The sequence below is a fragment of the Scyliorhinus torazame genome, chromosome 3 (genome assembly GCF_047496885.1).
Source record: "Scyliorhinus torazame isolate Kashiwa2021f chromosome 3, sScyTor2.1, whole genome shotgun sequence".
NCBI classification, from domain to species: domain Eukaryota; kingdom Metazoa; phylum Chordata; class Chondrichthyes; order Carcharhiniformes; family Scyliorhinidae; genus Scyliorhinus; species Scyliorhinus torazame.
In genome coordinates, this window is record NC_092709.1 from 2,583,162 (window position 1) to 2,596,943 (window position 13,782).

Sequence of the window (13,782 nt, forward strand, 5' to 3'; positions counted from 1 at the left end):
ACTGTGTGAGAGAGGGGGGGACCTGTGTGGGAGAGGGGGGGGACTGTGTGGGAGAGGGAGGGACTGTGTGGGAGAGGGGGGGGACTGTGAGGGAGAGGGGAGACTGTGTGGGAGAGGGGGGGACTGTGTGGGAGAAGGGGGGGACTGTGTGGGAGAAGGGGGGGACTGTGAGGGAGAGTGGGGGGAATGTGTGTGAGAGGGGGGGGAAGAGTGTGGGAGAGGGGGGGGGGGGACTGTGTGGGAGAGGGGGGGAAAGAGTGTGGGAGAGGGGGGGACTGTGTGGGAGACGGGGGACTGTGTGAGAGAGGGGGGGACTGCGTGGGAGAGGGGGGGACTGGGTGGGAGAGGGGGGGGACAGTGTGGGAGAGGGGGGGACTGTGTGGGAGAGGGGGGGGGACTGTGTGGGAGAGGGGGGGACTGTGTGGGAGAGGGGGGGACTGTGTGGGAGAGGGGGGACTGTGTGGGAGAGGGGGGACTGTGTGGGAGAGGGGGGGACTGTGTGGGAGAGGGGGGGACTGTGTGGGAGAGGGGGGGAAAGAGTGTGGGAGAGGGGGGGACTGTGTGGGAGAGGGGGGGACTGTGTGGGAGATGGGGGGACTGTGTGGGAGAGGGGGGGACTGTGTGGGAGAGGGGGGGACTGTGTGGGAGATGGGGGGACTGTGTGGGAGAGGGGGGGACTGTGTGGGAGAGGGGGGGACTGTGTGGGAGAGGGGGGGACTGTGTGGGAGAGGGGGGGGACTGTGTGGGAGAGGGGGGACTGTGTGGGAGAGGGGGGGAACTGTGTGGGAGAGGGGGGGACTGTGTGGGAGAGGGGGGACTGTGTGGGAGAGGGGGGGGACTGTGAGGGAGAGGGGGGACTGTGTGGGAGAGGGGGGGGACTGTGAGGGAGAGGGGGGAACTGTGTGGGAGAGGGGGGGACTGTGTGGGAGAGGGGGGGACTGTGTGCGAGAGGGGGGGACTGTGTGGGAGAAGGGGGGACTGTGTGGGAGGGGGGGGGGACTGTGAGGGAGAGCGGGGGGAATGTGTGTGAGAGGGGGGGGAAGAGTGTGGGAGAGGGGGGGGTGACTGTGTGGGAGAGGGGGGGAAAGAGTGTGGGAGAGGGGGGGACTGTGTGGGAGACGGGGGACTGTGTGAGAGAGGGGGGGACTGTGTGGGAGAGGGGGGGACTGGGTGGGAGAGGGGGGGGGACAGTGTGGGAGAGGGGGGGACTGTGTGGGAGAGGGGGGGGACTGTGTGGGAGAGGGGGGGACTGTGTGGGAGAGGGGGGGACTGTGTGGGAGAGGGGGGACTGTGTGGGAGAGGGGGGACTGTGTGGGAGAGGGGGGGACTGTGTGGGAGAGGGGGGGACTGTGTGGGAGAGGGGGGGAAAGAGTGTGGGAGAGGGGGGGACTGTGTGGGAGAGGGGGGGACTGTGTGGGAGATGGGGGGACTGTGTGGGAGAGTGGGGGACTGTGTGGGAGAGGGGGGGACTGTGTGGGAGATGGGGGGACTGTGTGGGAGAGGGGGGGACTGTGTGGGAGATGGGGGGACTGTGTGGGAGAGGGGGGGAAAGAGTGTGGGAGAGGGGGGGACTGTGTGGGAGAGGGGGGGACTGTGTGGGAGAGGGGGGGGCTGTGTGGGAGAGGGGGGAAAGAGTGTGGGAGAGGGGGGGGTCTGTGTGGGAGAGGGGGGGACTGTGTGGGAGAGGGGGGGAATGTGTGGGAGAGGGGGGGAAAGAGTGTGGGAGAGGGGGGGACTGTGTGGGAGAGGGGGGGACTGTGTGGGAGAGGGGGGGACTGTGTGGGAGAGGGGGGGACTGTGTGGGTGAGGGGGGGGAATGTGTGGGAGAGGGGGGGACTGTGTGGGAGAGGGGGGGACTGTGTGGGAGATGGGGGGACTGTGTGAGAGAGGGGGGGACCTGTGTGGGAGAGGGGGGGGACTGTGTGGGAGAGGGAGGGACTGTGTGGGAGAGGGGGGGGACTGTGAGGGAGAGGGGAGACTGTGTGGGAGAGGGGGGGGGACTGTGTGGGAGAGGGGGGAACTGTGTGGGAGAGGGGGGGAAAGAGTGTGGGAGAAGGGGGGACTGTGTTGGAGAGGGGGGGGGACTGTGTGGGAGAAGGGGGGGACTGTGTGGGAGAGGGGGGGGACTGTGTGGGAGAGGGGGGAACTGTGTGGGAGAGGGGGGGACTGTGTGGGAGAGGGGGGGACTGTGTGGGAGAGGGGGGGGACTGTGTGGGAGAAGGGGGGACTGTGTGGGAGAGGGGGGGACTGTGAGGGAGAGGGGGAATGTGTGGGAGAGGGGGGGGAAGAGTGTGGGAGAGGGGGGGGACTGTGTGGGAGAGGGGGGGAAAGAGTGTGGGAGGAGGAGGGACTGTGTGGGAGAGGGGGGGACTGTGTGAGAGAGGGGGGGACTGTGTGGGAGAGGGGGGGCTGTGTGGGAGAGGGGGGGACTGTGTGGGAGAGGGGGGGACTGTGTGGGAGAGGAGGGGACTGTGTGGGAGAGGGGGGGACTGTGTGGGAGAGGGGGGGACTGTGTGGGAGAGGGGGGACTGTGTGGGAGAGGTGGGGACTGTGTGGGAGAGGGGGGGGCTGCGTGGGAGAGGGGGGGGACTGTGTGGGAGAGGGGAAGGACTGTGTGGGAGGGGGGGCTGTGTGGGAGAGGGGGGGCTGTGTGGGAGAGGGGGTGGACTGTGTGGGAGGGGAGGGGCTGTGTGGGAGAGGGGGGGACTGTGTGGGAAAGGGGAGGGACTGTGTGGGAGAGGGGGGACTGTGTGGGAGAGGGGGGGGGCTGTGTGGGAGGGGGGGGGACTGTGTGGGAGAGGGGGGGCTGTGTGGGCGATGGGGGGACTGTGTGGGAGAGGGGGGGAAAGAGTGTGGGAGAGGGGGGGACTGTGTGGGAGAGGGGGGGACTGTGTGGGAGAGGGGGGGGCTGTGTGGGAGAGGGGGGAAAGAGTGTGGGAGAGGGGGGGGTCTGTGTGGGAGAGGGGGGGACTGTGTGGGAGAGGGGGGGACTGTGTGGGAGAGGGGGGGAAAGAGTGTGGGAAAGGGGGGGAAAGAGTGTGGGAGAGGGGGGGACTGTGTGGGAGAGGGGGGGAAAGAGTGTGGGAGAGGGGGGGACTGTGTGGGAGAGGGGGGGACTGTGTGGGAGAGGGGGGGGCTGTGTGGGAGAGGGGGGAAAGAGTGTGGGAGAGGGGGGGGTCTGTGTGGGAGAGGGGGGGACTGTGTGGGAGAGGGGGGGAATGTGTGGGAGAGGGGGGGAAAGAGTGTGGGAGAGGGGGGGACTGTGTGGGAGAGGGGGGGACTGTGTGGGAGAGGGGGGGACTGTGTGGGAGAGGGGGGGACTGTGTGGGTGAGGGGGGGGAATGTGTGGGAGAGGGGGGGACTGTGTGGGAGAGGGGGGGACTGTGTGGGAGATGGGGGGACTGTGTGAGAGAGGGGGGGACCTGTGTGGGAGAGGGGGGGGACTGTGTGGGAGAGGGAGGGACTGTGTGGGAGAGGGGGGGGACTGTGAGGGAGAGGGGAGACTGTGTGGGAGAGGGGGGGGGACTGTGTGGGAGAGGGGGGAACTGTGTGGGAGAGGGGGGGAAAGAGTGTGGGAGAAGGGGGGACTGTGTTGGAGAGGGGGGGGGACTGTGTGGGAGAAGGGGGGGACTGTGTGGGAGAGGGGGGGGGACTGTGTGGGAGAGGGGGGAACTGTGTGGGAGAGGGGGGGACTGTGTGGGAGAGGGGGGGACTGTGTGGGAGAGGGGGGGGACTGTGTGGGAGAAGGGGGGACTGTGTGGGAGAGGGGGGGACTGTGAGGGAGAGGGGGAATGTGTGGGAGAGGGGGGGGAAGAGTGTGGGAGAGGGGGGGGACTGTGTGGGAGAGGGGGGGAAAGAGTGTGGGAGGAGGAGGGACTGTGTGGGAGAGGGGGGGACTGTGTGAGAGAGGGGGGACTGGGGACTGTGTGGGAGAGGGGGGGCTGTGTGGGAGAGGGGGGGACTGTGTGGGAGAGGAGGGGACTGTGTGGGAGAGGAGGGGACTGTGTGGGAGAGGGGGGGACTGTGTGGGAGAGGGGGGACTGTGTGGGAGAGGTGGGGACTGTGTGGGAGAGGGGGGGGCTGCGTGGGAGAGGGGGGGGACTGTGTGGGAGAGGGGAAGGACTGTGTGGGAGGGGGGGCTGTGTGGGAGAGGGGGGGCTGTGTGGGAGAGGGGGTGGACTGTGTGGGAGGGGAGGGGCTGTGTGGGAGAGGGGGGGGACTGTGTGGGAAAGGGGAGGGACTGTGTGGGAGAGGGGGGACTGTGTGGGAGAGGGGGGGGCTGTGTGGGAGGGGGGGGACTGTGTGGGAGAGGGGGGGCTGTGTGGGCGATGGGGGGACTGTGTGGGAGAGGGGGGGAAAGAGTGTGGGAGAGGGGGGGACTGTGTGGGAGAGGGGGGGACTGTGTGGGAGAGGGGGGGGCTGTGTGGGAGAGGGGGGAAAGAGTGTGGGTGAGGGGGGGGTCTGTGTGGGAGAGGGGGGGACTGTGTGGGAGAGGGGGGGACTGTGTGGGAGAGGGGGGAAAGAGTGTGGGAGAGGGGGGGAAAGAGTGTGGGAGAGGGGGGGACTGTGTGGGAGAGGGGGGGAAAGAGTGTGGGAGAGGGGGGGACTGTGTGGGAGAGGGGGGGACTGTGTGGGAGAGGGGGGGACTGTGTGGGAGAGGGGGGGACTGTGTGGGAGAGGGGGGGACTGTGTGGGTGAGGGGGGGGAATGTGTGGGAGAGGGGGGGACTGTGTGGGAGATGGGGGGACTGTGTGAGAGAGGGGGGGACCTGTGTGGGAGAGGGGGGTACTGTGTGGGAGAGGGGGGGACTGTGTGGGAGAGGGGGGGGACTGTGAGGGAGAGGGGAGACTGTGTGGGAGAGGGGGGGGGGACTGTGTGGGAGAGGGGGGAACTGTGTGGGAGAGGGGGGGACTGTGTGGGAGAGGGGGGGACTGTGTGGGAGAGGGGGGGGACTGTGTGGGAGAAGGGGGGGACTGTGTGGGAGAGGGGGGGACTGTGAGGGAGAGGGGGATTGTGTGGGAGAGGGGGGGGAAGAGTGTGGGAGAGGGGGGGGACTGTGTGGGAGAGGGGGGGAAAGAGTGTGGGAGAAGGGGGGACTGTGTGGGAGAGGGGGGGACTGTGTGAGAGAGGGGGGGACTGTGTGGGAGAGGGGGGGCTGTGTGGGAGAGGGGGGGACTGTGTGGGAGAGGGGGGGACTGTATGGGAGAGGGGGGGACTGTGTGGGAGAGGGGGGGACTGTGTGGGAGAGGGGGGACTGTGTGGGAGAGGTGGGGACTGTGTGGGAGAGGGGGGGGCTGCGTGGGAGAGGGGGGGGACTGTGTGGGAGAGGGGAAGGACTGTGTGGGAGGGGGGGCTGTGTGGGAGAGGGGGGGCTGTGTGGGAGAGGGGGTGGACTGTGTGGGAGGGGAGGGGCTGTGTGGGAGAGGGGGGGGACTGTGTGGGAGAGGGGAGGGACTGTGTGGGAGAGGGGGGGACTGTGTGGGAGAGGGGGGGGCTGTGTGGGAGGGGGGGGACTGTGTGGGAAAGGGGGGGCTGTGTGGGAGAGGGGGGGACTGTGTGGGAGAGGGGGGAAAGAGTGTGGGAGAGGGGGGGACTGTGTGGGAGAGGGGGGACTGTGTGGGAGAGGGGGGGAAAGAGTGTGGGAGAGGGGGGACTGTTGGGAGATGGGGGGACTGTGTGGGAGAGGGGGGGACTGTGTGGGAGAGGGGGGGACTGTGTGGGAGAGGGGGGACTGTGTGGGAGAGGGGGGGAACTGTGTGGGAGAGGGGGGGACTGTGTGGGAGAGGGGGGACTGTGTGGGAGAGGGGGGGGACTGTGAGGGAGAGAGGGGACTGTGTGGGAGAGGGGGGGGACTGTGAGGGAGAGGGGGGAACTGTGTGGGAGAGGGGGGGACTGTGTGGGAGAGGGGGGGACTGTGTGGGAGAGGGGGGGACTGTGTGGGAGAAGGGGGGGACTGTGTGGGAGAAGGGGGGGGACTGTGTGGGAGGGGGGGACTGTGAGGGAGAGCGGGGGGAATGTGTGTGAGAGGGGGGGGAAGAGTGTGGGAGAGGGGGGGGGGACTGTGTGGGAGAGGGGGGGAAAGAGTGTGGGAGAGGGGGGGACTGTGTGGGAGACGGGGGACTGTGTGAGAGAGGGGGGGACTGTGTGGGAGAGGGGGGGACTGGGTGGGAGAGGGGGGGACAGTGTGGGAGAGGGGGGGACTGTGTGGGAGAGGGGGGGGGACTGTGTGGGAGAGGGGGGGACTGTGTGGGAGAGGGGGGGACTGTGTGGGAGAGGGGGGACTGTGTGGGAGAGGGGGGACTGTGTGGGAGAGGGGGGGACTGTGTGGGAGAGGGGGGGAAAGAGTGTGGGAGAGGGGGGGACTGTGTGGGAGAGGGGGGGACTGTGTGGGAGATGGGGGGACTGTCTGGGAGAGGGGGGGACTGTGTGGGAGAGGGGGGGACTGTGTGGGAGATGGGGGGACTGTGTGGGAGAGGGGGGGACTGTGTGGGAGATGGGGGGACTGTGTGGGAGAGGGGGGGAAAGAGTGTGGGAGAGGGGGGGACTGTGTGGGAGATGGGGGGACTGTGTGGGAGAGGGGGGGACTGTGTGGGAGATGGGGGGACTGTCTGGGAGAGGGGGGGGACTGTGTGGGAGAGGGGGGGGAAAGAGTGTGGGAGAAGGGGGGACTGTGTGGGAGAGGGGGGGACTGTGTGAGAGAGGGGGGGACTGTGTGGGAGAGGGGGGGCTGTGTGGGAAAGGGGGGGACTGTGTGGGAGAGGGGGGGACTGTATGGGAGAGGGGGGGACTGTGTGGGAGAGGGGGGGACTGTGTGGGAGAGGGGGGACTGTGTGGGAGAGGGGGGGACTGTGTGGGAGAGGGGGGGGCTGCGTGGGAGAGGGGGGGGACTGTGTGGGAGAGGGGGGGACTGTGTGGGAGAGGGGGGGGGCTGCGTGGGAGAGCGGGGGCTGTGTGGGAGAGGAGCGGAACTTTCCAGATTGGCCTGGTTTCGATACGATCTCCTCAGAGACCGTTCTGTTCTTCCACAAACACGGGGCGGTCACACTGACCAACACTCCTGTGGGCCGAGCCTGCACTGGCCAGGCTGTGATCTCTGTAATTGCTGCTCCTGCTCAGTGCCTGCTGTCCACTCCACCTGGTCAGCCTCTGTGCTCGATGTCCATCAGCTCCTGGTCCGGCATCGCCTCCCGGTGAAAATTCCCATTCTTTTGCAGCAATCTCTCCCGGGCCTCACCACATGTCGGGCGGGATTCTCCAAACCCCCCGCCGGGTCAGGGAATCGCCGGGGGGCGGCGTGAATCCCGCCCCCGCCAGCTGCCGAATTCTCCGGCGCCGGGGATTTTCCGTGGGCGGGAATCGCGGCCCGCCAGTCGGCTCCCCCGGCGATTCTCGGGCCCGCGATGGGCTGACTGGCCGCACGTTTTCGGCGGTTCCCGCCGGCGTATTTTACGATAGGTACTTACCGGCGGGACCTGGTTCCGCGGGCGGCGTCCAGGGTCCTCAGGGGGGCGCGGGGTGATCTGATCCCGGGGGGCCTGTGCCGTGGGGGCACTTTATTCCTCCGCGCCGGCCGCTGTAATGGCCCGCCGTGGCCGACGCGGAGATGAACCCCCTCTGCGCAGGCGCTGGGATGACACCAGCACATGTTGGCACTCCCACGCATCTGCCAAGTAGAGCCGGCCGCCGGAGGCCCTTCCACGCCGGCCAGCCTGGCGCAAGCCACTCCGGGCCCGGCCTAGCCCCTGAAGGTGCAGAGGATTCCGCACCGTTGGGGTGGCCCGACGCCAGAGTGATTCATGCCCACTCCTTCTCACAGAGTTGCCCTCCCTGCCGAATCCCGCAGAATCCCGCCCCATGTTTCCAGCTGTTCAGGCCTGGGGCGAATTTCTCCGGTATCTCATTCCAGCTGGCGGAAACGGCCTTTGGTGCCCCGCCAGCTGGCGCGGAAATGACATCTCCGGGCGGCACATGCGCGGGAGCGTCAGCGGCCGCTGACGGCATTCCCGCGCATGCGCAGTGGAGGGAGTCTCTTCCGCCTCCGCCATGGTGGAGACCGTGGCGGAGGCGGAAGGGAAAGAGTGCCCCCACGGCACAGGCCCGCCCACGGATCGGTGGGCCCCGATCGCGGGCCAGGCCACCGTGGGGGCACCCCCCGGGGCCAGGTCGCCCGGCGCCCCCCCCAGGACCCCGACGCCCGCCTGCACCGCCTTGTCCCGCTGGTAAGGTAGGTGGTTTAATCTACGCCGGCGGGACAGGCATTTTAGCGGCGGGACTTCGGCCCATCCGGGTAGGATTCACGCCAGCCCCCGGCGATTCTCCGACCCGGCGGGGGGTCGGAGAATCTCGCCCTTGGTTGAGGGAAGGACAGGATTGGCAGCTAAACGTTCCAGGATTTAGATGTTTCAGGCGGGATAGAGGGGGATGTAAAAGGGGTGGAGGAGTTGCACTACTGGTTAGGGAGAATATCACAGCTGTACTACGGGAAGACACCTCAGAGGGCAGTGAGGCTATATGGGTAGAGATCAGGAATAAGAAGGGTGCAGTCACAATGTTGGGGGTTTACTACAGGCCTCCCAACAGCCATCGGGAGATAGAGCAGCAGATAGGTAGACAGATTTTGGAAAAGAGTTAAAACAACAGGGTTGTGGTGATGGGAGACTTCAACTTCCCCAATATTGACTGGGACTCACTTAGTGCCAGGGGCTTAGATGGGGCAGAGTTTGTAAGGAGCATCCAGGAGGGCTTCTTAAAACAATATGCAGACAGTCCAACTAGGGAAGGGGCGGTACTGGACCTGGTATTGGGGAATGAGCCCGGCCAGGTTGTAGAAGTTTCAGTAGGGGAGCATTTCGGGAACAGTGACCACAATCCAGTAAGTTTTAAAGTGCTGGTGGACAAGGATAAGAGTGGTCCTACGGTGAATGTGCTAAATTGGGGGAAGGCTAATTAAAACTATATTAGGCGGGAACTGAAGAACCTAGATTGGGGGCGGATGTTTGAGGGCAAATCAACATCTAACATGTGGGAGGCTTTCAAGTGTCAGTTGAAAGGAATTCAGGACCGGCATGTTCCTGTGAGGAAGAAGGATAAATACGGCAATTTTCGGGAACCTTGGATAACGAGAGGTATTGTGGCCTCGTCAAAAAGAAAAAGGAGGCATTTGTCAGGGCTAAAAGGCTGGGAACAGACGAAGCCTGTGTGGAATATAAGGAAAGTAGGAAGGAACTTAAGCAAGGAGTCAGGAGGGCTAGAAGGGGTCACGAAAAGTCATTGGCAAATAGGGTTAAGGAAAATCCCAAGGCTTTTTACACGTACATAAAAAGCAAGAGGGTAGCCAGGTAAAGGGTTGGCCCACTGAAGGATAGGCAAGGGAATCTATGTGTGGAGCCAGAGGAAATGGGCGAGGTACTAAATGAATACTTTGCATCAGTATTCACCAAAGAGAAGGAAGACGAGAGTGGTCCTAAAGGAAGAGTGCTAAATTGGGGAAAGGCCAACTATACCAAAATTCGGCAGTTGCTGGGGAATGTGGATTGGGAGCAGCTGTTTGAAGGTAAATCCACATTTGATATGTGGGAGGCTTTTAAAGAGAGGTTGATTAGAGTGCAGGACAGACATGTCCCTGTGAAAATGAGGGATAGAAATGGCAAGATTAGGGAACCATGGATGACAGGTGAAATTGTGAGACTAGCTAAGAGGAAAAAGGAAGCATACATAAGGTCTAGGCGACTGAAGAAAGACAAAGCTTTGGAAGAATATCGGGAATGTAGGACCAATCTGAAACGAGGAATCAAGAGGGCTAAAAGGGGTCATGAAATATCTTTAGCAAACAGGGTTAAGGAAAATCTCAAAGCCTTTTATTCATATATAAGGAGCAAGAGGGTAACTAGAGAAAGGGTTGTCCCACTCAAGGATAAAGGAGGAAAGTTATGCGTGGAGTCAGAGAAAATGGGTGAGATTCTTAACGAGTACTTTGCATCGGTATTCACCGAGGAGAGGGACATGATGGATGTTGAGGTTAGGGATAGATGTTTGATTACTCTAGGTCAAGTCGGCATAAGGAGGGAGGATGTGTTGGGTATTCTAAAAGGCATTAAGGTGGACAAGTCCCCAGGTCCGGATGGGATGTATCCCAGGTTACTGAGAGAAGTGAGAGAGGAAATAGCTGGGACCTTAACAGATATCTTTGCAGCATACTTGAACCCGGGTGAGGTACCGGAGGACTGGAGAATTGCTAATGTTGTCCCATTGTTTAAGAAGGGGAGCAGGGATAATCCAGGTAATTATAGCCCAGTGAGCCTGACGTCAGTGGTAGGGAAGCTGCTGGAGAAGATACTGAGGGACAGGATCTATTCCCATTTGGAAGAAAATGGGCTTATCAGTGATAGGCAACATGGTTTTGTGCAGGGAAGATCATGTCTTACCAACTTAATAGAATTCTTTGAGGAAGTGACAAAGTTGATTGATGCGGGAAGGGCTGTAGATGTCATATACATGGACTTCAGTAAGGCGTTTGATAAGGTTCCCCATGGTAGGCTAATGGAGAAAGTGAAGTCTCATGGGGTTCAGGGTGTACTAGCTAGATGGATAAAGAACTGGCTGGGCAACAGGAGACAGAGAGTAGTGGTGGAAGGGAGTTTCTCAAAATGGAGAACTGTGACCAGTGGTGTTTCACAGGGATCCGTGCTCGGACCACTGTTGTTTGTGATATACATAAATGATCTGGAGGAAGGTATAGGTGGTCTGATTAGCAAGTTTGCAGATGACACTAAGATTGGTGGAATAGCAGATAGTGAGGAGGACTGTCAGAGACTACAGCAGAATATAGATAGATTGGAGAGTTGGGCGGAGAAATGGCAGATGGAGTTCAATCCAGGCAAATGCGAGGTGATACATTTTGGAAGATCCAATTCAAGAGCGAACTATACGGTAAATGAAAAAGCCCTGGGGAAAATTGATGTACAGAGAGATCTGGGTGTTCAGGACCATTGTACTCTGAAGGTGGCTGCGCAGGTCGATAGAGTGGTCAAGAAGGCATACGGCATGCTTTCCTTCATCAGAAGGGGTATTGAGTACAAGAGTTGGCAGGTCATGTTACAGTTGTATAGGACTTTGGTTCGGCCACATTTGGAATACTGCGTACAGTTCTGGTCGCCACATTACCAAAAGGATGTGGCTGCTTTAGAGAGGGTGCAGAGGAGGTTCACCAGGATGTTGCCTCGTATGGAGAGCGCTAGCTATGAAGAGAGGTTGAGTAGATTAGGATTATTTTCATTAGAAAGACGGAGGTTGAGGGGGGACCTCATTGAGGTCTACAAAATCATGAGAGGTATGGACAGGGTGGATAGCAAGGAGCTTTTTCCCCAGAGTGGGGGGACTCAATTACTAGGGGTCACGAGTTCAAGGTGCGAGGGGGAAAGTTTAAGGGAGATATACGTGGAAAGTTCTTTACGCAGAGGGTGGTGGGTGCCTGGAACGCTTTGCCAGCGGAGGTGGTAGAGGCGGGCACGATAGCGTCATTTAAGATGTATCTAGACAGATATATGAATGGGCGGGGAACAGAGGGAAGTAGATCCTTGGAAAATAGGCGACAGTTTTAGATAGAGGATGTGGATCGGCGCAGGCTGGGAGGGCCGAAGGGCCTGTTCCTGTGCTGTAATTTTTCTTTGTTCTTTAACCGGATAACTGGGACTGGGACTAACCGGATAACTGGGACTGGGACTAACCGGATAACTGGGACTAACCGGATAACTGGGACTGGGACTAACCGGATAACTGGGACTGGGACTAACCGGATAACTGTTCCAATGAGCCGTTCAAGCATCAACTGCCCACTTTCTGTTTTATGGATTATGCAGTTCATTAACATTTTGGGGTTTATGCAACGTTCAAAGGGTCCATTGTGACTGGACCAATTTCTGGAGGAAGGTGCAGGAGTTTTATGGACAAGAAGCCTGATATTCCCACCCTAATTATTTTTAAAATTCATTTATGGGATGTGGGCGTCGCTGGCTAGGCCAGCATTTATTGCCCATCCCTAATTGCCCTTCAGAAAGTGGGGGTGAGCTGCCTTCCTGAACCGCTGCTCTTGTCCTTCCAGATGGTAGAGGTCGTGGGTTTGGAAGGTGTTGTCTGAGGAACCTTGGCGAGTTCCTGCAGTGCATCTTGTGGATGGTACACATGGCTGCCACTGTGCGTCGGAGGTGGAGGGAGTGAATGTTTGTGGAAGGGGGAGCAATCAAGCGGGGCTGCTTTGTCCTGGATGGTGTTGAGCTTCTTGAGTGTTGTTGGAGCTGCGCTCATCCAGGCACGTGGAGAATATCCCATCACACTCCTGACTTGTGTCTTGTAGATGGTGGACTGGCTTTGGGGGGGTCAGGAGGTGAGTTACTCGCTGTAGGATTCCTAGCCTTTGACCTGCCCTGGTAGCCACAGTATTAATGTGGCTAGTCCAGTTCAGTTTCTGATCAATGGTAACCCCCAGGATGTTGACTGTGGGGGATTCAGCGATGGTAATGCCATTGAATGTCAAGGGGCGATGGTTAGATGTTTTCTTGTAGGAGATGGTCATTGCCTGGCACTTGTGTGGTGTGAATGTAACTTGCCACTTGTCAGCCCCGAGCCTGGATATTGTCCGGGTCTTGCTGCATTTGGACAGGGACTGCTTCATTATCTTAGGAGTCGCGAATGGTGCTGAACATTGTGCAGTCATCCGCAAACATCCCCACTTCTGACCTTATGGTGGAAGGAGGTCATTGATGAAGCAGCTGAAGATGGTTGGGCCGAGGACACGACCCTGAGGAACTCCTGCAGTGATGTCCTGGAGCTGAGATGATTGACCTCCAACCACCACAACCATCTTCCTTTGTGCCGGGTATGACTCCAACCAGGGTTTCCGTGACAACCCTAATCCAAAATTCCACCAGATTATCTAACTAAGTGTTCCTTTCCTCTTTGGAACACAAGTGCAGCTGAGGATGTCCAAGGACCACATACCCACTCCGTCTACTTTCAATGTGAACTGATTAACTTGGCATTTGCAATGTTTTATGTTGCAGAGGTCAGTCAGTCATTACTAATTTTTCCTCAACATCTAAATTTGGAATTCAGTGTGTACCAGCACACACAGTGACTAATCGTTCATTCCATAAGGTTTCTCTACAAAAAGAAAGAATGAATAAGAAATGAACTTGTATTTCTGTAACTCAATCCCATAACCTTCTGGCTCAAAAAGTTGCAGCATTGAGTCTCAATAGTGAATACAATCCAAAACTTTAAAATATTGTAAATTACTTATCAAAGCAGAATATCAATTTCAGCATCTCAATCCCGATTTATTCAACACAAACACAAAGTGATAAAAATAGCTGAATGTAGTAGAATTGTTTGAGGTAAGAATAGAAAGGGGGAAATATTAATAAGGAACATACACATAGCCAATCACATCAGCGAAGGGTTGTTTGTAGAAAGCCTCATCCAGAATCCTAGGACGATGAACGTGTGTTGTCCGCGACCAGCAGCAATCAGGAAGAGATAATTTAGCAAAACAAGAGTAAGATGCTGCACAAATAAACAGGACAAAGTTCGTTGGGCACGATCTATCGGCCTTGTCCAGCCCGACTTGGGTTGAGAGCCATCTCGCCAGATTTGCTGGCTTCATCATGCCTCACAAGATTGAATGAGATCTTGCGAAGCATTGCGACCTGGACCCTGCCTATTTGCATATTCAGGAGCAGTTAGGCTCCCTGGAATATATCTGCGCCGGGCCCAAGGCCCTGGATC

General features: G+C 59.8%; 1 protein-coding gene across 3 annotated transcripts in view; it reads right to left on the reverse strand.

Moving 5' to 3' along the window:
• LOC140408245 (clathrin light chain A-like) overlaps positions 1 to 13,782 on the reverse strand; it is a 117,328-nt gene that overhangs the window by 42,940 nt on the left and 60,606 nt on the right. For 2 of the 3 annotated variants that reach the window (XM_072495185.1, XM_072495188.1), the window contains exon 5: positions 13,431 to 13,484. The exons of the other annotated variant lie outside the window; for it this stretch is intronic. In XM_072495185.1, coding sequence (XP_072351286.1) covers positions 13,431 to 13,484 — 54 coding nt within the window. The remainder of the gene's footprint in view (positions 1 to 13,430; positions 13,485 to 13,782) is intronic. 3 annotated transcript variants of the gene reach the window in all.